The sequence below is a fragment of the Pseudochaenichthys georgianus genome, chromosome 13 (assembly GCF_902827115.2).
Source record: "Pseudochaenichthys georgianus chromosome 13, fPseGeo1.2, whole genome shotgun sequence".
Lineage (NCBI taxonomy): Eukaryota > Metazoa > Chordata > Actinopteri > Perciformes > Channichthyidae > Pseudochaenichthys > Pseudochaenichthys georgianus.
In genome coordinates this window covers 31591904-31619649 of record NC_047515.1, presented here as the reverse complement: position 1 = coordinate 31619649, position 27746 = coordinate 31591904, and the positions used below count along the sequence as shown (strand labels likewise).

Here is a 27746-nt window from a genome sequence, read left to right as displayed (position 1 = left end):
CAGGAAAAAATGAATGCAAAAATAGAGACAGGAAAAGATCTACATGATTTATTGTTCACAACCAACTTGCTTTTTTTCTTCAGTGCTTCTTTTTTGATGTCCCTTGAGATTAAACCTTCCTAACATGTGATTTAACTCAATTAAATACTGAGACCTGGCTACTGTGAAAAAAAAGATAAAATACCAACAAAAACGTCCATAGATGAATTTAATGTATTTATTGTCAAAGCATTTAATATATTCATTGCTTCTTGGGGAATGTTAAGAGCATTCCATGGAATATAACAAAAAGTGTTTCTGAAGTGAATTACCTACCCCACCTTTAATAAGTATCAAAAGGAAAATTATGCGATGAGATCAGCCTAAACCCCTGCAATCATTACCAAACCCTTTGACCTTGATTAAAAGGTAACCCTTCGTGATCTCTTATACAAATATACACAAAATACAAAAGAAAATACACAAATATTGCCCAATTTGGAATTAAATCAACCTTTACACTATTTGGCAGTAGTAACGTTTGCAACATTGCCTAACTATCGCTATGTGCTTAATATTTCCACAATAATGAGGTCACTACAAAAAGTATAAAAACTAGCTATCTGTCTAATAATTGTTCACTGTAAAAAAGACTCTTGCTTGTCAGTTTGTTAAAACTATACTCTATTTCACTTGTGGAGTAAAGTAATACAAAATAATGTACTAATGAATGAAGACTCAATTGTTATTGAGTGTGTGGCATTTAGCACCTTAATCCCTTAATCAGGAACAATTCATCAACAAAGACACTAGCAAACAGATTAAGATAACTACTGAATAATTGGTTAATTTACATTAACGATCTGCAAACAAAGGATTTAGTCAGTGTTATGTGTTAACTATTTGTCAGCTGTTCATTATATAAAAGTGTTGCAGTGAACAGCACACAGTAACACACTGCACCACAAAGCTATGTTCATAGGAAGGACTGCAATGGTTGAAAACACGCTGTCTACATCTCCGAACAGGACTGTTTGAGCATTGCTCTGATGAACTTCTTCAGATCTTTGTCCCCTCTGGTCCACCTCACCAGTCGAGTCAGAACTAGTCTTCCCTCCTCAGCCTGAGCCAGGGCCAGGTACCATCCACTTTGGACCCCTTTCATCTCCTTTTCTCCTTCTTTTGCTTTTGTCTTATCCATCTGTCCCTCCTCTAACCCTCCGTCTTCATTTGTCACTGCAGAGTCTAAACCAGGACAAGTACAGGTGCCTCCTTCTTGCAGCCACAAAGCGCTGTGGGCCATTGCGCCTCCAATCCCTTCTGCCCTCTCTGCACCTCCCCCTGCCCACCTCAGGATGCGGCTGCGGGCCGTAGGCACCAGCTGACGGTCTCCTCCCACCATCGTCACACTGCCCAGACGCATCTTAAAAGCTGAAACAGAGACAGAGACAATGCTATTCAACAGGTGCCACTTCAGACACATTGTAAAACAATCTCAATGATTTGATGTGGCCTGCTTTGTGATGTAAGTCTAGTTTAATTAGCTTTCTAATCAAAGTAATAATGCAGATTGGTAGGCCGTGTTCTAATCAGTTCATTCAAATAAGTAGTTTTTTCTCACCATATGGACTTTGGCAGAAGTTTTCCTGGATGTCAGATTCTCCTTCAGCAGCCAGACTGCAGGCATCACAGATAACACTCCCTGTGGGGGAGGAAAAGAGAGAGTATTCAATGACTGTGAGCGTCTGTGGTGGGGATGTTAAAGAGCAGAAACTCCAGGATAAAGGCATGTAATACAACTAACATTGGATAAAATAAGAATTCATTGATCTCCGGAAGGGACATTTCAGTTGTTACAGCACTCAAATAATCAAAGATTCAACAAAGTTAGCAACATATTAACTTTTTTATGAGGTAGGTAGGTCAAATATTAAATATAAATATTGATTAAAGGCCAAATAGTGTCTCTTAAAAGAAAAAAGAAACATGACACTAACAAACATTTTTGCCAAGGACCCTAAATTGGACAATCTATATAATAGAGACACTTTCTAAATCAGCTCAAAAATGTCTTTACTATTGTCAATTCATTTTACTATTAGCTAATAAGTGATGATTTTGAAAATATGCAGTGCTGGACACTTTTATCAATATCTGACCTTTTATGAACCAACCAATTAATCTATAAATCAATTTAAATGAGCTCCACCTTTACCATGCTGCAACAAAAAAGTGATGAACACATTCATGAATACAATAATATTGTTGTGGTGTGTATTATTTTGAAATGGGCCACTGCAAAATAAGTAGGCTAGCCTACTTTTGATAGCCTAGTTAAAAATACTATAGCCTATACATATTTTGACACTAATATAAAACAGTTTTACCTAGGCCTACATCACCTACAAAGTTGACTTTAACGTAGGCTGATCAGCCTACTTTAAACTGTGGATTACACGTAACTCGAGTAAAATATGTTTATTTCACCTACAGATCCGTCCACTGACCTTTAAGCACCTCCTCGTGCCTGACCTCATCCGCTGTCCGCCCTTCGTGCTCTCCGGTTGCCGGTATACACAACTCGGTCCCGCGCGGAAACCGGGTGCAGTTAAACATCTGCGGCCACGGGAATCCGAACGCGCTCATAACGGGCACGCAGCCGTCCCGTACGGCCTCGCACAGGCTCCGGCACGGGCTGACCGGCCCGCCGAGCTCCGGCAGGCACACCGGAGCGAACAGCGAGCACAGGAACTTCTTGGTGTCCCGGTGGCACAGCTTGGAGATGAGGGGCAGCCAGGCCGCCGACTGCTGCTGGGCCTCTCTCAGGGTGTCATGGCCGAGCAAGTTGGGGATCCGCATTTGCCTGTAGCCGATCCCGTGGCACAGAGACAGGGTGCTCGGGATGGGTTTACACACCGAGCGGACCGAGGAACTGAGCCCCAGCGACGGCGGCCCGAGCTGGGGAGCCGCGGTGTCAGAGGCATGGGTGACTCCTCCAAACAGAATAAAGCAGACCACAGAAACTAACATTGTTGTTTTTTGTTCAACCGGAGAATAGAGTGAAGTCTGCAGAGCTGCTGCTCTTTTGTCTGGATTTGAAGGTGTAAACAATGAGGTGTGGAGGAAACGGGGGGTTAATGAAAGGGCAGGCGCCTCCCAGTTATCATCCCACCCCATCAGACTGCTGCATGTCTCCACATTTAATAGTTTCAGGCTGCAAACGGTTTGTTTCTTTAGTTTGGCATGCATGTTATAAACTCCTAACGTAACAAAGACAATAGGCTACAATTATGCAGTAAAGTAGCCTATCATCGTCAGGCACTTTGACTCAAAGTTTTCCAAAGCACATTTTATACTGTTCATGCTCACTACTTGTAGATTTGAATTCAAATATGAAGTGCTTTATAAATGGAACCCATTATTTTTATTTTTCATAATTTTTATTTTCAAATTAGATAATCGCTTTTCATGTTGTTTGTAAAAATTGTGGACATTAAATAATGTTTTGATAAGGATTACACTGCTGAACAATGCCATTTTGATTGAGAGATAGCTATAGCGTACTTGTCTTTTATTTATATATTTCTTAGTGGCATGAAAATGAAGACCAATAAGGTTACACAGTGTGCTGTATATTTTTTGTATTTAACTATTTTTTTTAATCGGGCCTCCTAACATATTTGTTTTTACAGAGTAAATTACAGATTACTCCTATTGTAAGCTATTTTACAAGTCCGAAATTGTAATCAGGAATAGTATCTATTTGAATCATCATGATTTCTGTATAAACTAAACAGCTATACATGCTTTAAGGATTAATACAAAGACTTACATTAAATGCATTTTTAGTTAACAAACAGAACACTGGTTTGGTGTATGAAAAGATTTGCAAAACATTACTGTCAATATTGTAAAATTGGTTAGTGGAAATACAAATGTATTGGGAGAAGAACTATGTTTGGTACCCTGTCATCATACTCTGCCAGAGGGTATGAGAGACTCTTTCATCTTTTTCCAGGGAGACTGACACATGGCACCAACATGCCTCGTCCTGTTCCCTTCTCCTTCTGCTGTCTATTTGATTCTGTTTAGTAGTAGTAGTAGTAGTAGTAGTAGTAGTAGTATAGTTGTAGCATAGACAGCTCACACTTGATTACATATTTGCAATGTTTTTCAATTGACTAAATGTGCTACCATCTATTATAGCTACAAAATAGAAAACATGAATTGGTGCCATTAAAGTGGGGTTGGCGCTTTACTCAACCACAGGGTGCATTAGTACCGTAAATCACAACTGAAGCTGGCGACTTTGCAGAGTAATTTTAAGATAATAAAAAATATGGAGGTTAAATAGCAAATAGATAGAGTTGAGCAATATCAAAAATATTTAGCAGGTTAATTTATCCAATATACTTCCAATGCGTGATCTGCATGCACAGCAGATTACACATAGCAGTCATTACATGCACAGAGGTCAACCAGTAGGCTATTTCTATAATAAAATAATATATATTTAAAATATTAGCAGGAAAATATGCTACACAGTCTTTGATTATCATACATATGAACATTTGTGAGTGTGTATTTGTAAGTTGCTTTGGATACAAGTGGCAGCTTAATGCAATGCAATGTATTGAGTTTTAATGATCAGAACATGCAAAGTATTAAAAGCTAGGAAATGAATGTTGTAAAGAATAAGTTTAGAGTATAATAGAATGGAAATGATCAAATCAAGTACAACCTCAGAACTGTAGCCTTTAGTTTGTTGTAGTGTGGTAATAGGCTATAGACTGTAATTATTATAGAGTTCAGTAACAAACTACAAGTCTTAATGTAACCCTCTATATGGCATACTGTTGCCCTCAGGCAACACACCACCTTTTTCGACCGCACACTGGCCCTCTAAATATTTTTATTTTTTTAAATATACACAATGTCACCTGACATGCTGGTGTCCAATAAAATGAGGGAATTATATCGGTGTGGCATTTTGTCTGGGGGTGGAGCAGTCCTTTCTGCAAGCAAAGCTGCAGGGGACTCAGGGCCACCACTTGGTAAGATACATTTAACTTTTTAACATATTAGAAATGTACACAACTTAAAATAAAAAATACATGCATGTGCATGAATACGTAAAGAAGTATATTTGATTGTTTAAAGCAGGGGTGTCAAACTCAAGGCCCGGGGGCCAAATCTGGCCCGCGACCTAATTGTATGTAGCCCGCAAGAGCTTGCAAAGAATATAATATACAATACAATTGGTGTAATTGTTGAATATTTACTTTCAATTATTTGCCCTCGACTTCTGCTTTCAGACGTAGTTATTTAGGAAGATATTACCAGAACTGATAATAATCCAATGCAGGGCCAACAATGTAATATAATACATTATTTAATTATATATTTACATATGTATATTTATATATAATAAAAATTACAACCGGCCCTTTGAGTGCAACCATAATGCTGATGTGGCCCGGGATGAAATTGAGTTTGACACCCCTGGTTTAAAGACTTATTATGTATTTATTAATTAGCTACAACTATGTTTTGTTGTTCGTTGCCTCAGGGCAGACCACTTTTTTCCAATCAATATCATGCAAGTGTGCAAATGTGCTCAGCTGTAAAATGATAAACCTAATCAATGTTTTTACTTTACCATCTACTGATATTTACAGGAAATGGACACCAAAACCTGTTATGGGCAGAAGGGACATGGCTGTTAGGGCTATTCCGTCTGACAGTGAAGGTCAAGATAGGGTTAGGCACACACACACACACACACACACACACACACACACACACACACACACACACACACACACACACACACACACACACACACACACACACACACACACACACACACACACACACACACACACACACACACACACACACACACACACACACACACACACACACACACACACACACACACACACACACACACACACACACACACACAGAAAACCTTTTGAATTCATATTGTTTCTTCTGAATTGTAGAAATCCTTGGTGTTTCAATACCCTTGTAGCACACTGTTGCCCTGAGGCAACAAACCAACCCCTGGTTGAGGGGTGTGGGGGGGGGGGTCACATTTTATAATTGATGTAATATCAGGGACCCCTAAGCTCCTAAAACACATGGTGAAAAATGTTTTTCCTCCCAAAATAAAAAGTCATGCCATAGAGGGTTAAAGGGCTTCTCTCTCCTAAATTGCCAAAACCACTGGCATGCATTCTGGGACTTTAAAGTATTATTAAAGATTTGATCGTTTTACTTTCTTTCTTTTTTTAAATATGGTTTTCCTAATGCTCCGTCCTTACGTTTGGCTTCAACGTAACTCTCCTTTTGAAAAAGAAATCCTCCATCACGTGACGGAGTCCGCAGCTGCTTCTTTTATACCGGAAGTGGTCGTTGTGTTGTTGCACCAGAGCCGCTGTCATGTGATAGCTCTTCCGAGGAGCTGCTGTTGACAGTAGCTTCCTACCTTTACATGAAGCTAAAGTAAAACTACGCAGGAGAACAGTTTTATGTTGGAGAAGATAAACACGGCTCGTTTCTGACGGAGAAGCCGGGCTTGTGTAGTTTCGCCCCTCGGACGCTGACATGGGGTGCTGTTACAGCAGCGAGAACGAGACCCAAGAGCAGGTAGTTAGCTGCTAGCCGGCTACATATGTCCCGATAAATGTTACGTTGTATAGAGAAACAACTTATGTGATTCAATTGTTTTTTATCGAGAATGTATTTTACGGGAAATGCATTTGAGTAATGTGTGAGAAGGTTATCAACCGGCCATTCATTTAATAGTTATAGTGATATGACACATTTAGCATGCTAGTTAAAGCCTTCGGCAAAGGCCTGACCCAGGCTGTGAAGTTGGCACATAGATGAGAAACCATAATAGATTAAAAGATAATTGACAGATCTGAAGGCAAACGCAGAAGAAAAGCAGACATATGGCAACCTATTAACTGTCATTTTTACTATTATCAGGACATTATGTTTAGCTAGTTAAATCAGTGTTACTTCCTTAAATGCATTTTTTTTAAAAAAATCAAAAATCTGTTAACACCATATTTGCCAGCAGATGAATATATGTCTAATTCCTCCCGACTACTACCATTAATAGTTTATGTTCTAGATACCATGTACTTGATGTGATTTGTGTCATATGACCCTAGCTATTTTTAGTTTACGGAAACTAGTCCGTGCTGCCTTCATGAAGTATCTTCCATCGTATGCACTTATTAATGTTATCTTAATAACTGCATTAATAGTACAATCGAATACATTTTATGATTTGTAAGGTTAATCTACGAGTTTTACTGCAATGTAGGGGAGTATGTATGTAAAAAAAAAAGGAAAGGGAAACGACTAACATTCAGGAAAAATGTTTCTAAGAAATGGGTTATCTTGGTTTAAACACATTTATTGTGGTTACAAAAAAACTAAAACCCTTGTATAACAATTTTTGTATGAATATTGTGTACAGCCTAAACCTAATAGTGAAAGGATTGCCTATTTCAATATGCTATGTACAAAGGGCCTACATCTTTCTCAAGCTTTACTTAATGTAACAATTAGAGCCGGGACTCGATTAAAAAAATTAATCTAATTAATTAGAGGCTTTGTAATTAATTAATCGAAATTAATCGCATTTTTAATCAAATAGAATTAAACCTGAGAACAGTGAGAACCAATTTTCACATGGATTTTACTCCAAGTGGTCTACAGTCCAAGTACATGACATTAAGGATTTTGGGAGATGGCCCTGTGGGCCATCTAAGCTAATTTACAGATGGCCTTGAGCCCAATAGAGATTGCCCTGAAAAATGCACGTGGACTAAATGGCACGAAGGGTTTGGGGGGCCTCCGTCCCCCTAGACATTTTTGATTTTCGCAGGTCTTAGATGCTGTCTGGTGCATTCTCTAGACTGAATTATAAGATGAACCACCACAATATTATATTGTACAATTTCAATTTTATTCTTCATTTCACTTGTTTGTTTGTTCTTGTTTGTGTTTGCTCGCTTGCATGCCCTGCATAGCTATAAGAAATACTTAAGTTGTTGGTCAAAACACTTTCCATCTGATGAAGGCAAATGCCTTCCCAGATGGAAAAAAGTAGACAACATTACATTCAGTTATAACTGCCAAAACAAACATTATTTACACTATTATGGCCCCTGTTAAAAATGTTTGTAATGTTAACTACTGTAAGTTGGTCGAACGAATGCCTCCTCATCCGGAAGCTGACCGAGCAGACCCGAGCAGCAGTCGAGAGAAGCCGAGCGCATCCGCGAAGCACACGTCAGAGTTCCCGTTAGCCGGCAAATCTAAATATCTTCGGTCAAAATAATTTCCCTTTAGAGCAATACCGCTTCAGTTGCGCCACTTATGTGACAGACAAGAAGAGTATGTGACAGACAAGAATAGTCAACTCTAATGTCTAACACGTAATGTGGAGAAAGAGATGTCCTGTATGGGTTGATTGTGCGTTGATCTGTTGGTAATGCCTCGGGGTTCCGGTGGGCATGTAAACAAATGCATAATGCTGCGCTATTACTTTGTGGCCTCATCCAGTTGCATAGCGACACTTATTGTGTAGTTGTCTTTTAATAAGCAGGTAGTCATATCATTAGCTAGAACTAGCTGGATCTGATCGATATGGACATAAACGCGAGTGAAGTCTAATCTGACGGGAGAGAGAGATCAGCTGCTGCTGACGAGTCGAGACTCGACACGCAGCTCTGCATAACCACATGCAGCGGTGAGCGGAACAAAACACACACTTCAGGTTAGAATATCACACGTAGCTATTTTAATTACCTCTCAAACTACCTAAACTAGTTATAGATATCTTTAGTTTTACTGTCGGGTCACTCATTACTGGATCCGCGAGCTGCATGATACTGGCATAATAGATTGCCCGATCGGGCAACCAGCAGGTGAGGCTTCATTGCCCGAGCTAAATACTAGATGGCCATCGGGCAGTCCTTAATGTTGAGCCCTGTGTGCAATCCAGTGAGCTGGTTATTCTCTCAGACGTGGACTTACTTATCCTGGCCCTGAAACCAGTCATCTGGTTGAGTGTGGGTTGGGTCAGGGTGTGGTTCCTTGCACTCGGAGTCGGGCTAACGTCCACGCTAGCTGCTACATGCTTTGCATTTAGGTGATACTTTAGGCTTGATGTGCTGCGGTGATATGCAAATTCTTTTTTGCATAATTTGCACACAACCGTGCTCTTATCGACGCTTCCATCCGTCCGTTTTTTAAAACAAAATGTCCCATCCACGGGGCCGACCAAAGCGGTCTCATCAGCTTGTTCGTTCATGTTTGACTATTGTTCACCGTGGTTTGTTGTTGTTTGAAGTCCCATGCTGAAGTCATGAACGTTAGTTGGTGCTCCAGTATAATCGGTACGCCTGAAACTCATCCAGTGAGAAACGTTCCGCTGTGCAAAAATAAGTGCGATTAAAATGCGTTAATTTTTGTGTAATTAATTAATCTTAATTAACGCGTTAAAGTCCCGGCCCTAGTAACAATATAAGTGTTGTGTTGTTGACAAATGTATTGCCAGTGCTGTTGATAAATCAATACTTTGACACCACATCTAATTGTTACATGTTGACAGTAATCTTTAATTATAAAGTATCTAATGAGGGAAATAATTGTAATGGGTCAAACGGTACTTTATTATTCCTTATCAATCATTGATCATGTTTAATGTCATGATGCATAAAACTAAAGTTAGGTAATGAATGTTCTGTGGCACTTATTTTTGTACATTTGAATTGCTACACAGTTCATTAAAATGTCATAAGCTGAAAACGTTTGTACTTATTACTTTTCTGATAATCCTTTCTAGCGTAATGAACGTAAGCCGCTGATCCCCCACCCGGACCCTGTCAGTAAACCGCCAAATGGGACAGACTGGATCACTACCAGTGTCCCCTCCGCAAGGACAGATGAGCAGGCCCTCCTTACATCCATCCTCACTAAGACGGCACAGTAAGACAGTCCTTCGTGCACACACACAGACGAGCCAGATTCAGCATGTTTCCTAATAATAAAGCAGATATTCATACACTCCTTTTTAATGAAACTGCCATTTGTTCCTCTCCGTCAGGAACATCATTGATGTCTCAGCAGCTGACTCTGTCATGATGGAGCAGCATGAATACATGGACAAAGCTAGACAATACAGGTATGTGACTGAGCAGTAGGCAGTATTTGTTGGTTTCTGCAGTTTTCCATTTTGTTTTCCTTGTATGGGATGGGCGTGATCAGCTGTGGTGGAAATTGCAGAAAAGAAGAGAGCCCTGAAAGAGGTAGTTACTGAAACGTGCCTGCCATTAGTCTCTCTTTCAGTCCTACTGTGTCCTGCTCTTCCTCTCGTTAGGAATACTATCCAGCAGGTTGCTGTCTTCCTGTTTTCTGTGCCGCCATGTTGTTTTTGCTGTTGTTATAGGGAAGGATATGTCTGTAATCCAATTTTATTTATTGCAATGAATGCATCTTCTGTTTTTGCTTTTACCTTCTTGTTAAGAAAGATAATAGTTATTGATAACAATAATAATTGTCTGCATTCAGACAAGTGTGTACCAAAGGACGGTTATAATTTACTTGAGGAATCATACCTGTAGGCAGCTAATAAACTATTAAAAGAGCTTGTATTTTTGTTATGAGAGCCATTTAATGATAACCTTCTTAGTTTGTAAGATTTTGAGCCTCCCTTGTGCTGTACATCCTGTATGGACACTGTTTAGAGCATTGCTGGGTTCGTGTTGTCTGGTTATACTAGATCTCACAAATGTCTATCTAATGGGTACTACTGAGACATGAGCCAGCTTTAAAGACATGTAATGGTGTGTGTTGTCATAGAGGAAGGGGATGAGAATGAAACTGAAAACAATGTTTTAAAATTCCAACACCCACCCAAGGACTTGAAAATGAAATGGAGGAAGTAATTACATAAAAACAAAACAATGAAAAAGCGTAGGCATATGCCCATAAAACTTTATCTTAAACCTCAGGTACAATGATATCTAGTGGCTAGAATTCTGCCAAACACAGCAGCTGTGCTTAGTCTAAAATACAGGTGCAGATTAAACTGGAGGTTCTGAGGACACAACAATCCGCTTTAAGCTTCAAGGTGACAAACTGTGTTTTAACCAAACCTCTTTCCTACAGCTTTGATAAAACAGCTTTTGTTTTGTTTCAGTACTAAGCTGGCTGTGTTGAGTAACAGTCTGCCCCAGAGGAAAGCTCTCGCTCTCCCCTCCCTCACCAGCCAGCCCCACCAAGTGCTTGCAAGTGACCTGGTGCCATACTCAGATGTTCAACAGGTAATCAAACACTAGCACACGGGTGAAATGTTGGCATGTCTTTGTACCCCCCACATTGCTTCTTGTCGTGTGCTTCCTTGTTGGCTAGATTTAACATCAGAGGGACATTTGGCATGCAACATGTAGCTGTTAGGTATTTCAGTGTGTGGCTGAAAATAGATTTGAAGGATATCTTATACTTTTCTGTTATAACGGTTTGTGTCAAAGACATTCTGTTGGTCATACACAGTAGGCTAGTCTTTACACATGGAAACTGTGAATTGTATCTTTTTACACACTCAACATAAACACTGCTGGTTGCAGGTGCATTGCAGGTCTCCCTTGAAAAAGAGATCTATGATCTCAAGGGACAATCTGGATAAATAAAGGTTTGAAATTAAATGAACACTGTCTCTTTTTCTTTGCAGATATCCAAGATAGCAGCGTACGCTTACAGTGCAATTTCACAAATCAAAGTGGATGCTAAAGAAGAACTGGTGGTCCAGTTTGCTATTCCATGATTCTGCTACCATGGCCTGCATACTGTTTCTCCCATCACGCTCTCTTTTATGTCACTTCTGCATCAACACCCACAAGCCCACCATTTATTAAAGCATCTCAGTCCTTTCTCCTTCTTAGCTATGCCTCTAACTGCTATAAAGACAGAAACGATGTAGGATTGCACCCTATGGCCGTCTTAATTTAGTGTACATAATTGTGGGTCAGTGACAAATCAGCATGGGCAAGGGAAGATGGTCTACTATAGAAGGGCCATTGGGGTATATTCCATTATGTACAACAATTACTCCTCTGTACGCAATGCGTGGATCACAGACTCAGTCAGAACCAGCTGGAAAATCATAATTTATCCTACTTGTTGATCTCCCTAATTTTACTCAGTTTAATTTAGTTTGTTTCCTTCGCCTGTACACAGGCAAACAGACTGTTATAAAGGCGTGGAAGGATGTACAGTGTATTCACCTGGGATATAGTTGAAGGATTTCTGGCACAATGCATCAGCTATTGGTGTGTATACAATCTTCACTGGAACATGGAGAAATACGAAATCTCTGTCATGGAAGAATTACAATGATCACAGTACCGTAGGTGCAAGTACAATGGTATTTTAGCCATTCACCAGGATAAAAACTTGCAATATGGCATAAAGTTAGCACTAAATATGCCTTTAGCTCTGTTGTCTGTTGGGAAAACATTCAGAAATAGTCAATTAAAGAAAATATGTCAGCAAGATGTCACTATAATTTAGACGGTTTACTACTACAGTCCTGATGTGTGCTGCAGAGACTTTAGGCATCACACAACCCAGTTATCTGGTGTCACACTTCACCAACCATGTCTCCCTGCCACCCACATAACGTAATCAGTAAATAGTTGGTTATTTGTTGTCCAGTGGGTAATCTGTTGTTCCATTTGAGGCTAAATTGACCTGTTTATGGTTGGTGTACTCTGGAGGGTGAGGATGCGAACATAAGCAGGGGGATGCTGGGTGGGCATAATGTCTCTGGTTTTGAGTTGACAGACAGTAATGTGTCCTCTGATTTTTTTTTTTAATAGCACTGAGAAAATGTATCTGGCAAACTCTTTAAATTGAATCCCAGAACTTCACATATTTAATAGCAGACGAGGCATACAGCGATGAGAGGGCGGGCAGGTGGAGGGTGCACGGACATTAATCATATATTCATGCCGCCTTTGTACAGAATTTTCTGATTGATCGTAAAAACATGAGTTGTATGAAGTTCCTCTTTTTGTAGAGAGTTCATTGGTCAGGATTGGCTAAGATTTGAGTAGTGATAACAAATGTTTTTATGAAATGGAAGAACCCTTTTAAGGCCTGCAATTGTTAGCTTTTAAGCAAAGCTTTTTGCTGCAGACTATAATATGATTGAGTTGTTCATATTAATCAGGAACTAACCATTGTAGCAGTTTGGGGGAGCGCTAACAACCTACGTACCAAAACAGATAAAATGATCCGAGACCTTTTGTGATTATTTATTTGTGTTTTAAAATGTTTATTTGCTCTTTGGAGGAGAGCACATGACTGTATGCGTGTGCAGGGAGCAGTCTCTAAAGGGATGATCGGCAAGGCTGTGATTACTTCAACCATGCAACTGATTTGAGCTTTTTGCAATGGGTTTTTGGCATTTGTTTCTGTTTTCTTTGTTACTCAAATGTGTTCTACTACCTGACATGTTTGATATATCTTAGGCTAGCACCACAAAGTTTTAAGAATTTGTTGTTTTTGTTTGTTTTTTGGTTTAATTATCTCATTAAAGATGTTCAACATTAGCACTCTTGTCTTATTGCTTATACCCGTGAAGTGTGTTAATACCCAGCAGTATGTTAATGCCCAAACTATTAATTCCATCAAAGAAATTGGACAAAAGCATTGAAAAAAGTGCTGATTTAACCATAAATATTCAAACACACAAACAAACAAACAATGTTTTAGAAATGATTATAGCAATGGATTTGGGGCACAGGACATTTGGGTGAAACTATGATTTCAACAACTTGTTGCTTCTGATGCGGCTGTTTCTCTGATGCCAAAGCTCTGCCATGACTCGCTCCTGTTGGGTCACAGCACTGAAGTCCATCGTCTTCAACTGAGGCAGAGCAGAAATCCCACGATTCCTAAAGGGACAAAAACAAGTATTTATGCACACGCACTAAATCGTTTTAATACATTTTGCTTGCAACAATTGAATGTTGAAATCCAACCTTATTTCCCCTTTCTAGTGTTACACATTTAAATACAAATGATTCAAAAACGTACAGGATTTATGAGAACCCGGTTCAGAATAGACCTTTGACCAGCAGCCCCTCTCTTTCTGTGTGTGTGCGCTTGCTATGCAGATTGGAATATGAACTGTAACATGAGCTTGATGTGCATTTAAGCACCTGTTACAATGCTGAGCACCTACAGGCTTGCCAAGTATTTGAGTCTCACTCAGCAAACCACCAGCAGTTGTATATTGTTAAATCAGAATAAGGTTTACTGCCAGGTGGGTTTTCACTTAAAAGGAATTTGCCTTGGTGTTCCGATAAAAATCAAGTGTATACAAATAAAATAAAAGACAGGAAAGTACTGCTTAATCAAAAATATAAATATAGACTATGACAGTAAAAAGAAAAAGAAAAATATACTATAAAAATAGTACAAGAAATATGTTCAAAAGGAAAGTTCAGTGCAAGATTTGGAAAAATATGTCTTTGCACATTCATTCACACTCAGTTTTATAAATAAATAACCACACAACAATGACTGATCATTAAAAGGATCATCATACAGCTAAGCAGAATGTGTTTGGGGTACATTTAAAAGAAACTCTCCACCTGTAAGCCTTGTTGGTTTCTATGACATTTCCATGCAGAGTGATGCTGTGTAGATGTGGTAGTGCTCCCAGCCGGTCCACCTCTGAGAGAATGAAAATGCTGTTGCCGTGAAGATACAACACACGCAGCTCACGCAGCTCGCACAAAACCTGGAACACAAGCACACACATGTACATGCATATTGCAGATGTACTGTGGGAGAAAGAAGACATGCTAATCCAAGGAAAGAGGAAGATTACTTTATCTATGTGTGAGATGCTGTTGAAGGAGAGGTCCAGCCAGGCGAGCTGTGAAGGCTCGGCCAGGAAGTAGCTAACCGTCTTCTGGAGGTCATGGAGGTCGAGGATGTTGTTATTATTGAGACGTAGAGAGCAGCTTGAGTACTTCATCTCTGAATTTCTCTTTAAAGGCCGCAGACCCCTGCTGGGTTCTTCAGTCCATGCGCCTGAGACCAAAGAAAAGGGAAAAATATACTTTGAATTGAATAGTTTCTTGCGTTACATTTTTTTTATATGGTGAACATTGTTTCCAAGGCATCAACTGTATATGTATTGTGTCTATGTCAATGTCAATTGAACTTACGTTTTTAAACTATATACATAGATATATGTATAGATAACTATATAAAACAGCATATAGAATATATAAACATAGATATTGTGTCTTTAGGTGTGGGTTGTTAACCCTGCTTAATTGAACATGTATGCCTTTTTATGTATTACTGTCTTCCACATGAAGTAGCTATCTTATAGGCTTTTTCATTTTTTGCTAACCATCATTAAAAAGCAAAGATAATACAAAATAAACATAATACAGTACAATTATAAATATGTGTATAAGTGTATACCTTCCAAACTACAGATGTTTTTGAAAGATAAATCCACTGGAGCTCCATACATAATCACACCTCTATTTCAGTCACCTGTTGAAGGACAGTGACTTCATCGTAAATAAGAAGATCATACGCAATTCATTTGAAAAACAAAAAGCCTCATATTTTTAACATCGTATATCACGAATAATCAAACACAGCTTTGCTGTCATAACCCAGTAATTTACGGAGCGGCCACAAACTGCTACGTTGCAGTTCTTATATTTTGTATAGAAATACAATTGAATACCTTCTGTTCCCTTTTACATCCGGTTATGAACCTACCTTGATTTAATGTTGGCCTATTAAAAAAAATCACCGACAAACTCAGCAACACGCTATTTAACTGAGGGTAATAATGAGCAACCCGTGTTTACACTTGACCTGCCTGTGGAGATACAACACGGCGTATCCACGGCAACCAACAGGTACATGGGATTTGTAGTTAGGGTTTATTTGTTATCGATCAAGATAACCTTTAAATTGCATTTGCCCAAAGTAATGTCCAAATACCTCTAATCCTATAGGCTACACACTGTATAACATTTGATAATTACAGAGTTATAAGCCGCTAAGGAGCACACATGCTGCCTATCAATTATTAACTGTGCATGTATAGTTACTCGCTTGCTAGAAACACCTTACAATACATTTGTAAAAATAATCATTTCGTAGCCTATGCAGTTATCAAATCTTGTAATATCCATCCATCGTTAACCACTTATCCGGAGTCGGGTAGTAAGGTAAACACATTAATGACCAGACAGTAATTTAAAAACTACAATTAAATAAAATTAACATAAATGGAAACATTAAGCAATAACATGCAGTGCCTGCGCCCTGCTGCTGCAAAGCGGGAGCAATGCTTTGTTTGGCCCGCGTGTAACGTAATGATTCGGACAAGAAAATTGAACCAAACAACATTTTAATGTCCACTGTGAATATTACCCAAGAACGTAATACTGTCTGGGTGCATTTGGTTTTTAAACGTCAGTTGTCTCCGCCTACTTTAGACCGAAACGCTCCGGCGTCAAAAACAAGCGCAACTTTAAAGACGTCATGCATTTCAACCAATCAGATTCGCTTATTTTCAGACGCGTCAATATATGAAACCTGATTGGCTGATTTGATCTTAAGTTTTTTTGAATTTCGTGTGTTTTTAGCACGGGACACTGTTTATTTTTAGGCAGGTAGTCGGGCGGCTGTGTCCCTTTTCAGAGAAAGAATAAATACGATACAGAAAAAAAAAAAGGACAACGTCTTTCAAGGTAAGTCACTGCTTGTAAGCCACATCTTTATCATCGTTGGTCTTTAAATATAAACTCACTCGATAGGTTACAGTTAGCGTTATAGTAACGGTTAGCAGTTGCAATAACTTTGCTAACATGTACGCCAGAAGTTTAGCAAGGTGTATCGTTATCTTTAACTACTTATTTCAATGACTGGATGTGTCAGAACTTTCTCCAATTAAACAAAGACGAAACTGAGGTAATGGTTTTTGGAGCCAAGGCAGAACGTATAAATGTTAGCGCTGAGTTTCAGTCTGCAATGTTCAAAAGAACAGATAAAGCCAGAAATCTAGGTGTAGTCGTGGACTCTAACCTGAGTTTCAACAGTCACATTAAAACGATGACTACATCAGCCTACTATCACCTAAAGAACATATCTAGGATTAAAAGACTAATGTCACAGCAGGATTTGGAAAAATAATATATAATAATAATAATAATCATGCCGTTATTAAATGTCAAATGTTATATGTTGTATTATATAACAAAATAGACATTTATAACATATTATAAATGTCTATCTTTAAATAAAATATTAAATAGATACCTTTACATCCTAAACAGAAGGTCAAAACGTTAATATGTTACATGACAAACAAAAAAACGAAACATTATATATAGGCTATTTATACAGATGTTTGCTCATGTATCCCTCTTATATCCATCAGGAATTAATATTAAATGATGAATTAACATTACCTCAGCACTGCATATGTGTGGTCGTCAGTCATATTGACAAAGAAGCACTATTATATTGTATATTAATATGCGGCGTTTAAAAGGATGGTAGTGTCAGATTTCGCGGGTGTGCCGCGTCTATGACGCTATCGCGTATAGCTACGTCGATCCTTGCGTAATGCGGAAGTGGGCGTGGTTAAATCTAAACTGGGTTGGAAAAACGGAGGGTGGGGGCTGGAGCTATTGGAGCTACAACGAGCCGTTAAAGGCAGAGAGTGAAATTCAGTGAATACACGTAGTTTACAGAGATGCTGTTTGAGAAACCAATGTGAGTTGCGTTTATCTTTACCCATGGATGCACAATAAGAACGGACCCATATCGTCTTACTGCCACCCCACGGAGCTGTAATAATGGATATATTGAACATGTTTGCTGTAATTCATTATCATACTACATGGGCTGTATGATTAAATCTTGTACCGTAAATGTTGTATTAAATAAAGTTATTATAACTAATAAGTATGTGTATATGTGAAGTCAACTTGAAAAATCCTCACAGGAGATCAAGGGGTTAAAAAGTCGGGCTGATTGACTGAGTGGCAGCTGTCTGAAATCAGTCTCAGCCCCTTTCACACCAGCGCTTTTTCAGCTTCGGCTCGGAGCTGGAGCCTGAAAAGCGCAGGTTTTTCCTGTTCACACCGCAGCGGCGCCGGCTCTTAGCTCCGGAATCGGGTTCACTTCCAGCTCCAAACAATTGTCGGTCTAGAGGCAAGGGCTGCAGTCGGATAGTTTAAAAATCAGATCCTAAGTTCTAACCCTATCGTCTATTCCTTGACCTCTGAGTGAAACGTCACGGGGTTAAGGGATAGTGGATAGGAGAATTCAAAAGGACTTAGGAGAAGAGACTGCGGTACTTTAGAGAATCCGAATGCACTTTCACTATCCGACGTGTTTATGATGCGCCAGCGGACGTCATTGTGTGCGTCTGCTGCTGTGGGGAAACTATGGAAACCACAGTTTTCTATACAGCGGACTACAACATGGATGTTTAATAAGAACGAGGGACTACTGTAAACTCATCTAGAGACTCTGCACCGTGCTCTGATGCTGCTGCTTTGCTTTATGAACGTGGACAACAGAGAAACATATTCTTCATGACCAAAGTTGGAATTGAAATAAAAAAGGAAAGTGAAACTTATGCTCGTCACCCTCTCCCTCCGGTCCACATTAATACAAATGATCCCAATACATATGATTGTATGAACTAAAGATCTTAAAATCAATACAAATGTATTTATTATAAACATTAGTCCTTAACATCTATCACTGTGTATATCACCATTCAAACATCTTTTAAAAGTTGAACAAACCCCACACAGCTCAGTAAAGACTGAAATGTTGACTTTATTTGATAATTTCAGTGAAAACTAACGTTCATATTTCTCTTTTTGATTATAATACTGATGAACGTTCAAAACAAAGCACTTTGGCAACTTACCACCTACGTTTTAAAATGCTTAATAAGCACCGTAACTTTCATGATATAATTTCTCGGTCATAATCGGTTGTTTCCGTGAACGGCCGAGACTCGAGTGACGGCAAATGCTGCGGCTGCAAGGCATTGTGGGGCAGCATTTTCACTTCTGTCGGTTAGGGAGGTCCAGTGGTTCCTAATAGGGATGCCAGCGATTATTCGAATATTCGCTACAGTCTCCATAATCGAATATTATTTTTAAAAATAATAATAATCGATTATTATTCGCCAGGGCTGCCGAATAATCGATTTTGATCATGGTCAGTTTCTGGCAACCCTAGTTCCTAAGCTAAAGGAGGTTATAAAGGAAGTTTGAAACCTCCTTTCCTATCATTCTCATCATTCTAGAGAATTCGAACGGCACTTATCATGGCTGCCACTGAGGGACTTCCGGGTCATTTCACTCCTTTATGAAGGTTCCTAAGCTAAATGGACTATTCGACTTCAGCCAAGAGCTTCGGAGCTAAGAGGTGGCGTCGCTGGCGTCTCTCTTACGTCGAGGCGTGCAGGTCCAGGAAACTAAACCCTCCTCCCCTGAACATGGGTCGACTGTTATGCCTGCCTACAAGCAGTAGTGCTTACAAACACACTTTATAAAGTCAGGCAACACTAACCAGGCTTCGTGTGATTCTGTTTATTTGTACCTTACTTTGACCATCCGTTCACTGTTATCGATCATTGTGGAGAGAGGCAGACGTGTTGTTTTGTATTATTGCAGCTATCGGATGCAAGTAGTCAGTTTAGCTTCGGTTGCTATGCTAACATCACCCGTTTTATACCAGAGAAACTTTCATAACAGCGTTGTGATACCAAACAGCGTCAATTCAGACTGACACACATTCACTTACGGAGCGTCCACACTACAGCTTCAAAAATAGCTTGGAGCTGGGCGTGTCTGGAGCTTGGGGATTTTATTCAAGCAACACGACCAACAACCAATCACATGAATCTCCCGCCCCCGACATACAAAGCAAAAACCCCCGGGGATTTTATGCGAGCTATATATATATATATATATATATATAAACTCCCCAAACAGGCGAAAACCTACCAGTTTCCCCCACTGTCTCTGCCACCTCCCTCCATGCCTGGTTCCTCCGGTTTGTATCCCGGTAGGTGAAGAGGGTCTGGTCATACAAAACCGGGTGATTTTCTACGGCGATAGTTAGTTTCTCCTCCGACTTTTTTTGAAATATAGAAATGAACGGCGGGATATCTCTCCCAGCTTAGACGCGGTTTGATTGGCTACGGCTTCAGCTGTCAGATTTTGGGAAACGGGATTTGATTGGCTGGCGCTGGCTACTCCGGCGTCTCAGGCGACAGAAGTTGAACATTGTTCAACTTCTGTCGCCTGAGTCGGACCGCTCTGCTACCCACAATTCAGTTCGGCGAAAAAGCGCGGATACGTGACGTCACCCCATTGAAAGTGAATGGGCAGATTGGAGCTGTCGACGCTGTAGTGTAGACGGGCCGTTAGGCTAAGGGGAACTGGGGATATGCATCAGCTGCTTGTGTGACAGTCGGACAGTGAATACTTTAGAGCGGCCGCTGCAGTGTGAGCTAACCGGGAGCTAACGGGAGAATAAACTCCTGTGGAAGAGCAGCACTGCAGCGGTCGGTAAATGCTGCAGAAACACATTAAAAACAATGAACCACTGCACTCTGGAGCAAAGTATAGGCTACGGTTGGAGAAGTCGTTATTCAATTTATTCTGGCTTCGTGTGATTAAAAGCAACACGATCATCGACCCGACGCAGTTCCCCGTTGTTGTTGTTATGAGCGCCGTAATGGCTGCCGTTGGGGAGCAAATCAGCGATGTAAACGGTGACGTCATGACGCAGCAGGGGCAGCTCTGGGACGCCAGTGGGCGGTGTGAACAGAGCGGGAGCTGAAAAGGGAAACCGGAGCTGAATCAGAAAAGCTCCCGCTCGGAGCTAGAAAGGGAAAAGCGCTGGTGTGAAAGCCGCTAATTGCTAATCAGCGACGCTGCACCTTTAAAATCACCGCACCTGAAAGAAGGTCAGTAATCAAAGCTGGAAAGAGACAAACTTAAAGAGCGTGCGTCCAGCAGCAGCAACGAACCAGCAGAATAAACGTTGAAGAAGCAGCACTGGTGCAGCCATAAAAAGCTGGAGAAGCGGCCGGTGAGAGACAAACTGTGTGTTTGGTCAAGTCATACAACTTACCGTTCATGGCGCACGTTAGAACGTGCGTTCTAGTTCAGTGTCATTTGTTTATTTGATGTCCTCAAGCTAAAGCAACATGATTGTTGATTTAAAAACGAGTGTTTTGTTTATTGAGATATGTAGATTGGTAAAAACGGTTTGCATGCTGCTAATAATTCAGTCTATTATATTTGCATTTTTAATGAGACTGCATAAGTTAAAAACTTAATTTATAAAAATACATTAAGAAAGTAAGAACAATATTCACAAGTGTTAAAAAGTATATGTAAAGCATGTATTTTTTCTAGGGCTGTCAAACGATTACAATTTTTAATCAGATTAATCACAGCTTAAAAATTAATCATGATTAATCACCATTCTACGGAGCCCCTAAAGGGACATGGAAAAAAAAAAAAAAACCAGGGAGAAAAATAAAGTCAGGATAACGGGTTAGTATCTCGTGCGCACGAGAAACGAATCCGTTATCCTGACTTTATTTTTTTTTGAGAAAGTTACCAATGCACCAAGGAGGAAGTGGAACACGAGACAACCATGTCATTGTAGACTGTTATGTTTACGTGGGGAAATGACAGTGCATACATTATTTGAGATATATATCGTACTTAGACTTCACTTTAAGGACATTTCGGCCAGGGGTGTGTGGTCACTCCAGGAGGCAGCGGGACGTGTAACTCAGAGAAGAGCAGCACCAGCGCTCAAAGAGCTTTTACGCACCGCCTACACTGTGTTTACCTTCATTGAACAGCTATGGGCGGACTGGGACTAAAAATCAGCCCGGTACTCGCACCCAGCCCAGCCCACGTAAACTGTCAACGGGCGGCCCACTTATCCCACCAGGATAAGTCTCCAGGAAGTGTGTGTGTGTGTGTGTGTGTGTGTGTGTGTGTGTGTGTGTGTGTGTGTGTGTGTGTGTGTGTGTGTGTGTGTGTGTGTGTGTGTGTGTGTGTGTGTGTGTGTGTGTGTGTGTGTGTGTGTGTGTGTGTGTGTGTGTGTGTACTCTGAGAGTCATGTATGGGGCGGGCCATTCTGCACATGCGTTAAATATTTTAACGCAATTAATTCAAAAAATTAATTACCGCCGTTAACGCGATAATTTTGACAGCACTAATTTTTTCATTTATTATTTGATGTGTATTGTATTTACAGTAATTATTTTTCATTTAAGGTTTTTTACCTTACAACTTACAACATAAGCTGTACTGCAACAACAAATACCAAAGTAAAGAAAAACTCAAAAGAAACAAAGTTGTGGTCATTGTAGGAGTGAAACCCAGTGAAAACCTCCTATGGACTGTACCATCCCTTTCAAGCGGGGAAAACTGCAAATATACCAAAGGGCTTGACAATATATATATATATATTAGTGCTGTCAAAATTATCGCGTTAACGGCGGTAATAAATGTTTTGAATTAATTGCGTTAAAATATTTAACGCATGTGCAGAATGGCCCGCCCCATACATGCCACCAGTGGCAGCGCCAGGGTATGGCTGGGGTAGGCTACACCCATACCAAGAAATGGCTTAGCCCCACCATGAAAAATGATGTTAAAGTATGCAAAATAAAGTCTTCCAACCCGCGCGGAGTAAATTGCACAGACAGCAGTTAGTAAGATTGATTTCAGTAGCCACGGTTTTGAAAACTTTTGTCACGTAGTGATCGTCTTCTCAATAGAACATCTTTGATAATGTCTTCTGGCCAATCAGAATCAAGATAACGGCGTGGTGTTGTTGCAGGAAGTCCCGACGGAGAATACTCTTGCTGTAGTACAGGGCAGAGCCATATAATAGTAATAATATGGCTCTGGTACAGGGGTGCACATAACTGGTACGCAGGTTATGTGCGTAATGTGAAATGCGTACCGTCACTTGTGTCACAAAGCGCATTTGCGTACCGACGTACTTGTGAAGCTTTTCCAGAAGGCGGTTAGATCACCGGACGACAGAGTCGGCCTCCGTGTGCACAGACAGGGCTGCTGTTAACGTCGGTCTGTACAACGGAATTGTGCCAAAACTACGCCGGAGGGAGACTACCCCCTTCACTGGAGAACTGCGATAAAACAGCTGATCACAACGTTCACACTCTGTGGTCACGAAGTACTTCCCCCCCCCCCCCCCCTGTCGACTTTCCTGAAGTACTCCCCCGTTGATTGATAGGTGTGTGGGTTGTCTTTCATTTTGACACACAGAATTTTTTAATAATAAACATAGATACTGTATGTTAAATGGATATATCCGCCTTCTTTCATTTATCTTTCCATTCCCACAACAATATACATAAATAAATAGCATATTTTGGACATAGTTCGAATGGTGATTAATCATGATTAATTACACACACACACACACACACACACACACACACACACACACACACACACACACACACACACACACACACACACACACACACACACACACACACACACACACACACACACACACAGTGCAATCATTCTTTCATGCTAAATGCAGCTCTGTTGCTTGGATATCACTAGATCCTGTTACAGCGTAATATAAGTACATAACGATTGATGTCACATTAGCATAATTACTAGCTAGCTGCTAACTGCCGCCTCGTTAATATCAAATCCATCATAATAATAACACCCATTACCATGCTGTCATGAACGTGCGGTGCTGTTACGTGTACGCAAATTGACGTGCTTGATGTGAACGAGTATTTTGGTTAAAGTTGCGCATGCTCTGAGTGCATATACGGGTACTTCTCAGGCATACCGGGTAATCTGTGACGTTTCACTCTCTCAAAAGTTGGGCCATTTTATCATCATGGCTAATGAGCAACTCTCATAGGAATGAATGAGGCCCCGCCTCCCACGCTGTATCCAGTTCTTATTATACATCCATGCGTGGGCCGCGTGGATCACTTCACTCCTGTTCTGAAGTCTTTACACTGGCTTCCTGTGTGAGAATATGGCCCATTCCCAAACCGCCCCCTATACCCTACCCCTCCGTTTGCGCGTTCACGCGGAGAGTCCGCCATATTGAGGGCTGTTCCAAAGCAACGAGTGTGGAGGGGGAGTGGGCTGTCACTACCCGATCCGTCCAATATGGTCTAGCTGCGGCCGCGGCCAGTACACAGCGGTACACGATGGTACACGACACGCCCACCTGACACGACACTACGGTGGCTGAGAGGCACCACCGTTAAAAGCGAATTGACGAGATTTACATCATACAGCCCATGTAGTATAAACATTGATTTTAATTTCTTACAGTAGGAGAGGTTTTGGGGTTTAGGTTTAGGAGGGAGGAAGGAAGATTAGGATTAGGTAAAAAGGTAGGGAGTGGTTAGGGTTAGGATGGGGGGAAGGGAAGGGTTAGATTTATACGGTGGCTGAGAGGCACCACCGTTAAAAGCGAATTGACGAGATTTACATCATACAGCCCTTGTAGTATAAACATTGATTTTAATTTCTTACAGTAGGAGAGGTTTTGGGGTTTAGAAGGAAGGAAGATTAGGATTAGGTAAAAAGGTAGGGAGTGGTTAGTGTTAGGATGGGGGGAAGGGAAGGGTTAGATTGAAGGGAGGGAAGAGAACTGCTACCCGGGAACGTTCATACTGGGTAGTTTATTTAGTTTAAAAGAAATTATCCAACGAGTTAGAGACCACAAAGGAAGTGTAGTACCGCCGTTTGGCCACAAGACTCCGGCGCACTCCTGGGGGCTTGGTTCAACCTCCACTGTCCGCGGCCGCAGCTAGACCCTTCTCAGCCACCGTAGTGTTGTGTCAGGTGGGCGTGTCGTGTACCGCCGTGTACTGGCCGCGGCCGCAGCTAGACCCTTCTCGATCCGTCCCCCTGCCCGATCAGTACTGCGCATGTGCGAGATGGTCCGCCATATTGGACAACTCCGGACGGCAACCCAAGATGGACACTTGACACAGTGGCTTTTAGCAAAGCTCAAAAAGAAAACTCGAGAGAGATGAGTTATTGTTATTACAACGTGACTTCACTATTATTTATTTATTTAGCTGTTGTTGGCCTGTGGAAAAATGTAATCATGAGAAATGATTCAGGAAAAGCTGCAGATAGAGCCATAAGAAATTAATGCAACTCATTATTTAATGTTGTTTTTTTTTTTTACAAGCAATCATTTAAGCTTTGTTAGTTCCAGGTTGAATATCTGCAATAAGTTCATTTCAATAAGTTTTGCAATAAACATTCAACCAGACCGGCCCTCGACTAGTACCAATTTTTTTATTTTGGCCCACTGTGTATTTGAGTTTGACACCCCTGTTTTAGGCCCAAAATACATTTCTGATCTACTGCTAAATTATGAAGCATCGTTCAGTTTTTATGCTCCAAATATCTGGAACAAACTTCCAGAAACCTGCAGGTCCACTACAACTCTTACTAAATCCAGGCTGAAGACTTATCTTTTTGCCGCTGCTTTTAATTTAACTATTCATATTAGGGCTCACGATATATTGTATCGTGCCTCGTGACGATATGCGCGATATTTTTTAATTTATTTTATTTATATATATATATATATATATATTTTTTTAGGACTTGCGATATTAAGTAGGCAAATTAACTCAAACACGTCATGTTACAATTATTTTGCTGCTTGCTACAAAAGGAAAATGTGCGCGGCTCTCATGTTAGGGGTACTTGAGTGAGTGACATGCAGGCTCTGCATGCACAGCAAACCGCCAATCACAATCAAATTTCCAAAGCAAACGGACCCGGTGATTAAAGGTAAAAACACTGAATAAAGTAGTTTCATGTGTTTCTCCAGGGCAGTTCGGTGCTGCTAACCGAGTTAGCTCAGCTTGTTGCTCTGATAACTTAAGATCCAGTCTGTGACTAAAATCCTTCATCCGGTTGAATATAGTCAAAAATATCAATTGTATAGCATTAAAGTTCAAGAAAGGATGGTTTGCGGGGAAAAAAACTGTCTTTTCTTCAATTCCTGTATGTTTTCATATCGCAATATATATCTTAAACTGCACTGTAACTTTTTATTCATGTACTTTTTATTCATGTATTTTTTCTTTTAATGTATCTTTTCTTTTTAATGACTGTTTTTAAATGCCTTCACCTGAATGTCTTTCATTTTTGTAAAGCACCTTGAATTGCCTTGTGTTGAAAGGTGCTATATAAATAAACTTGCCTTGCCTATCGTTAACTAACATAGTTTTGGATGAAAACTTGTGAACGTCAATAATCAAAGTCAATGCTTATATTTGCTAATTCGTTAACTGATAAGGCTTGTTTGTTTTCAGGTTGAAATCCCTTTGGGGAAAAAAGGGTCAGCCAAGATGGCGATGAATTCGGGTGTAAAGGCTCTTCTGAGCTGGGTAAGTTGAAAGTAAACTTTGTCATATAGTGCCAATATGTTGATTGTAGCTAACATTATTAAATTGTTTGTTTACCCAACTTGTCAAACTAACGTCATGTGTTTGCAGGTCAACAACTTAAAACTGTCTGAGCGAGAAGTGACTGTCGACGATTTACAAGATGGGACAGTCTTACTGAAAGTTGTTTATATGCTGTAAGTAGTAGCTATCAGGGAGCATCATGTGATGACATGTTTGTTCTGTGTAAATAAGTGATGGCCAATGACTGTTGAACTACATTTTGAAAATGCTTTTCTTGTAAGTGGGTTCTTTTGAAGTATAGAGATGATAATTTCTCTAAACCTCCACTTTATTCCTGTTTCGTTCTGTCCTCTCAGGAAAAAGGAACCCAACTCCTGTGTCAGTAATACTATCGAGGATCGATTCCAGCTCATTGCAGACTTTGTGGAAAGTGAGTTTCTATACCTTAAAAAATATATATTTTCAGATATTGCTTTAATGTGATTTAAGTCTAGCTTGCTTCCAGTTTTGTGCCAAGAAGACTTACCATGTTCTAGACCTGTCACTGTACTGATTGCATGCAGAAGACTCTTGAATTGTCATCTGACAGTGCTTGACACAGCAAAAATCATTAAGAATTTCTTGAATTGTGTGAAATAGCTGAGAGTAAGGCATTGATTATTCTAACGTCTTCTGGTTAAACATTTCAAATGTGCTACTCCAGACTACTCCCCGTGACATTGTTGGGCGTGGTCTGAAGTTTACACTTTGGTACCTTCAAACATGCCAGACATATGTGACATACTGCTTTTTTTTCTTCTATCTATTCTATCGATTTTGCTATTAGGGGATTGCCGATTTAATGCAGCCAAAGGTACTTCATTATCTTGGGACAACATAAAAGATGGGATACATCTCACAGTAGAAATTGCGAAGGTATGAAACAAACACAATACAAAGACAAACATAAACAGGGGACCATAATCTCACTTATTCTTTGTGATGCCACCAGGTGCTTTTGTTGCTTGTGTACCACGATTTAATGAATGACCCCTGCACTCTGAACATGATGGAATCTAATTCGGAGGTAAGCAGAAAGCTTTTTTTCTGATTTGCTACTAAGTGCATGCGTTCACCACTTAGATGCATCACATTACATTTATCATGTGTTGTGCTACTATTTTATTCTGTGCCT

General features: G+C 40.2%; 4 protein-coding genes across 10 annotated transcripts in view; 2 read left to right on the top strand and 2 right to left on the bottom strand.

The window, feature by feature from the left end:
• Window positions 1–203: 203 nt before the first annotated feature.
• Window positions 204–3139, bottom strand: sfrp2l (secreted frizzled-related protein 2 like). Its single transcript, XM_034097507.2, has 3 exons — window positions 2487–3139; window positions 1601–1681; window positions 204–1410 (listed from the first exon to the last, which is right to left on the bottom strand). The coding sequence occupies exons 1-3, from the start codon at window positions 3007–3009 to the stop codon at window positions 992–994; spliced, it is 1023 nt and encodes a 340-aa protein (XP_033953398.2). The 5' UTR covers window positions 3010–3139; the 3' UTR covers window positions 204–991.
• A 2518-nt stretch (window positions 3140–5657) lies between these two features.
• Window positions 5658–13622, top strand: lamtor1 (late endosomal/lysosomal adaptor, MAPK and MTOR activator 1). Of its 2 annotated transcripts, none has more exons than XM_034097928.1 (5): window positions 5658–5739; window positions 9854–9996; window positions 10115–10192; window positions 11210–11333; window positions 11741–13622. In XM_034097928.1, exons 1-5 carry the CDS (start codon window positions 5680–5682, stop codon window positions 11831–11833), a joined length of 498 nt encoding a protein of 165 aa, XP_033953819.1. In that variant the 5' UTR covers window positions 5658–5679; the 3' UTR covers window positions 11834–13622. The 2 variants fall into 2 exon arrangements, with proteins under 2 accessions (XP_033953819.1, XP_033953820.1); XM_034097929.1 differs by lacking the exon at window positions 5658–5739 and adding an exon at window positions 6396–6633.
• A 152-nt stretch (window positions 13623–13774) lies between these two features.
• Window positions 13775–17634, bottom strand: lrrc51 (leucine rich repeat containing 51). 4 transcript variants are annotated; one of them, XM_034097926.2, is made up of 5 exons: window positions 17529–17634; window positions 15517–15591; window positions 14909–15114; window positions 14670–14818; window positions 13775–13967 (listed from the first exon to the last, which is right to left on the bottom strand). In XM_034097926.2, the coding sequence occupies exons 2-5, from the start codon at window positions 15566–15568 to the stop codon at window positions 13832–13834; spliced, it is 543 nt and encodes a 180-aa protein (XP_033953817.1). In that variant the 5' UTR covers window positions 15569–15591; window positions 17529–17634; the 3' UTR covers window positions 13775–13831. The 4 variants fall into 4 exon arrangements, with proteins under 4 accessions (XP_033953817.1, XP_033953816.1, XP_071061306.1 ...); XM_034097925.2 differs by lacking the exon at window positions 17529–17634 and adding an exon at window positions 15826–15950; XM_071205205.1 differs by lacking the exon at window positions 15517–15591 and having other exon boundaries at window positions 17529–17633.
• Window positions 16726–27746, top strand: part of numa1 (nuclear mitotic apparatus protein 1) — a 29377-nt gene continuing 18356 nt past the window's right edge. For 2 of the 3 annotated variants that reach the window (XM_034097924.2, XM_034097922.2), the window contains exons 1-6: window positions 16726–16808; window positions 26477–26551; window positions 26660–26745; window positions 26929–27002; window positions 27399–27487; window positions 27564–27638. In XM_034097924.2, coding sequence (XP_033953815.1) covers window positions 26513–26551; window positions 26660–26745; window positions 26929–27002; window positions 27399–27487; window positions 27564–27638 — 363 coding nt within the window. In that variant the 5' untranslated portion in view covers window positions 16726–16808; window positions 26477–26512. Of the gene's footprint in view, window positions 16809–26476; window positions 26552–26659; window positions 26746–26928; window positions 27003–27398; window positions 27488–27563; window positions 27639–27746 lie in introns of those variants that run through there. The other variant, XM_071205204.1, reaches the window with a different exon arrangement.

Excerpts from the sequence above, each read along its gene's own strand:
- sfrp2l (XM_034097507.2), bottom strand. The coding sequence starts at position 3,009 with ATGTTAGTTTCTGTGGTCTGCTTTATTCTGTTTGGAGGAGTCACCCAT. Across the intron at positions 1,682-2,486 it reads GCACGAGGAGGTGCTTAAAG|GGAGTGTTATCTGTGATGCC; the intron begins GTCAGTGGACGG and ends CCTCCCCCACAG. Across the intron at positions 1,411-1,600 it reads CTTCTGCCAAAGTCCATATG|CTTTTAAGATGCGTCTGGGC; the intron begins GTGAGAAAAAAC and ends TCTCTGTTTCAG.
- lamtor1 (XM_034097928.1), top strand. The coding sequence starts at position 5,680 with ATGGGCAGAAGGGACATGGCTGTTAGGGCTATTCCGTCTGACAGTGAA. Across the intron at positions 9,997-10,114 it reads ATCCTCACTAAGACGGCACA|GAACATCATTGATGTCTCAG; the intron begins GTAAGACAGTCC and ends CCTCTCCGTCAG. Across the intron at positions 10,193-11,209 it reads GACAAAGCTAGACAATACAG|TACTAAGCTGGCTGTGTTGA; the intron begins GTATGTGACTGA and ends GTTTTGTTTCAG.
- lrrc51 (XM_034097926.2), bottom strand. The coding sequence starts at position 15,568 with ATGTATGGAGCTCCAGTGGATTTATCTTTCAAAAACATCTGTAGTTTG. Across the intron at positions 15,115-15,516 it reads AAACATCTGTAGTTTGGAAG|GCGCATGGACTGAAGAACCC; the intron begins GTATACACTTAT and ends CTTTGGTCTCAG. Across the intron at positions 13,968-14,669 it reads GAAACCAACAAGGCTTACAG|GAATCGTGGGATTTCTGCTC; the intron begins GTGGAGAGTTTC and ends TTGTCCCTTTAG.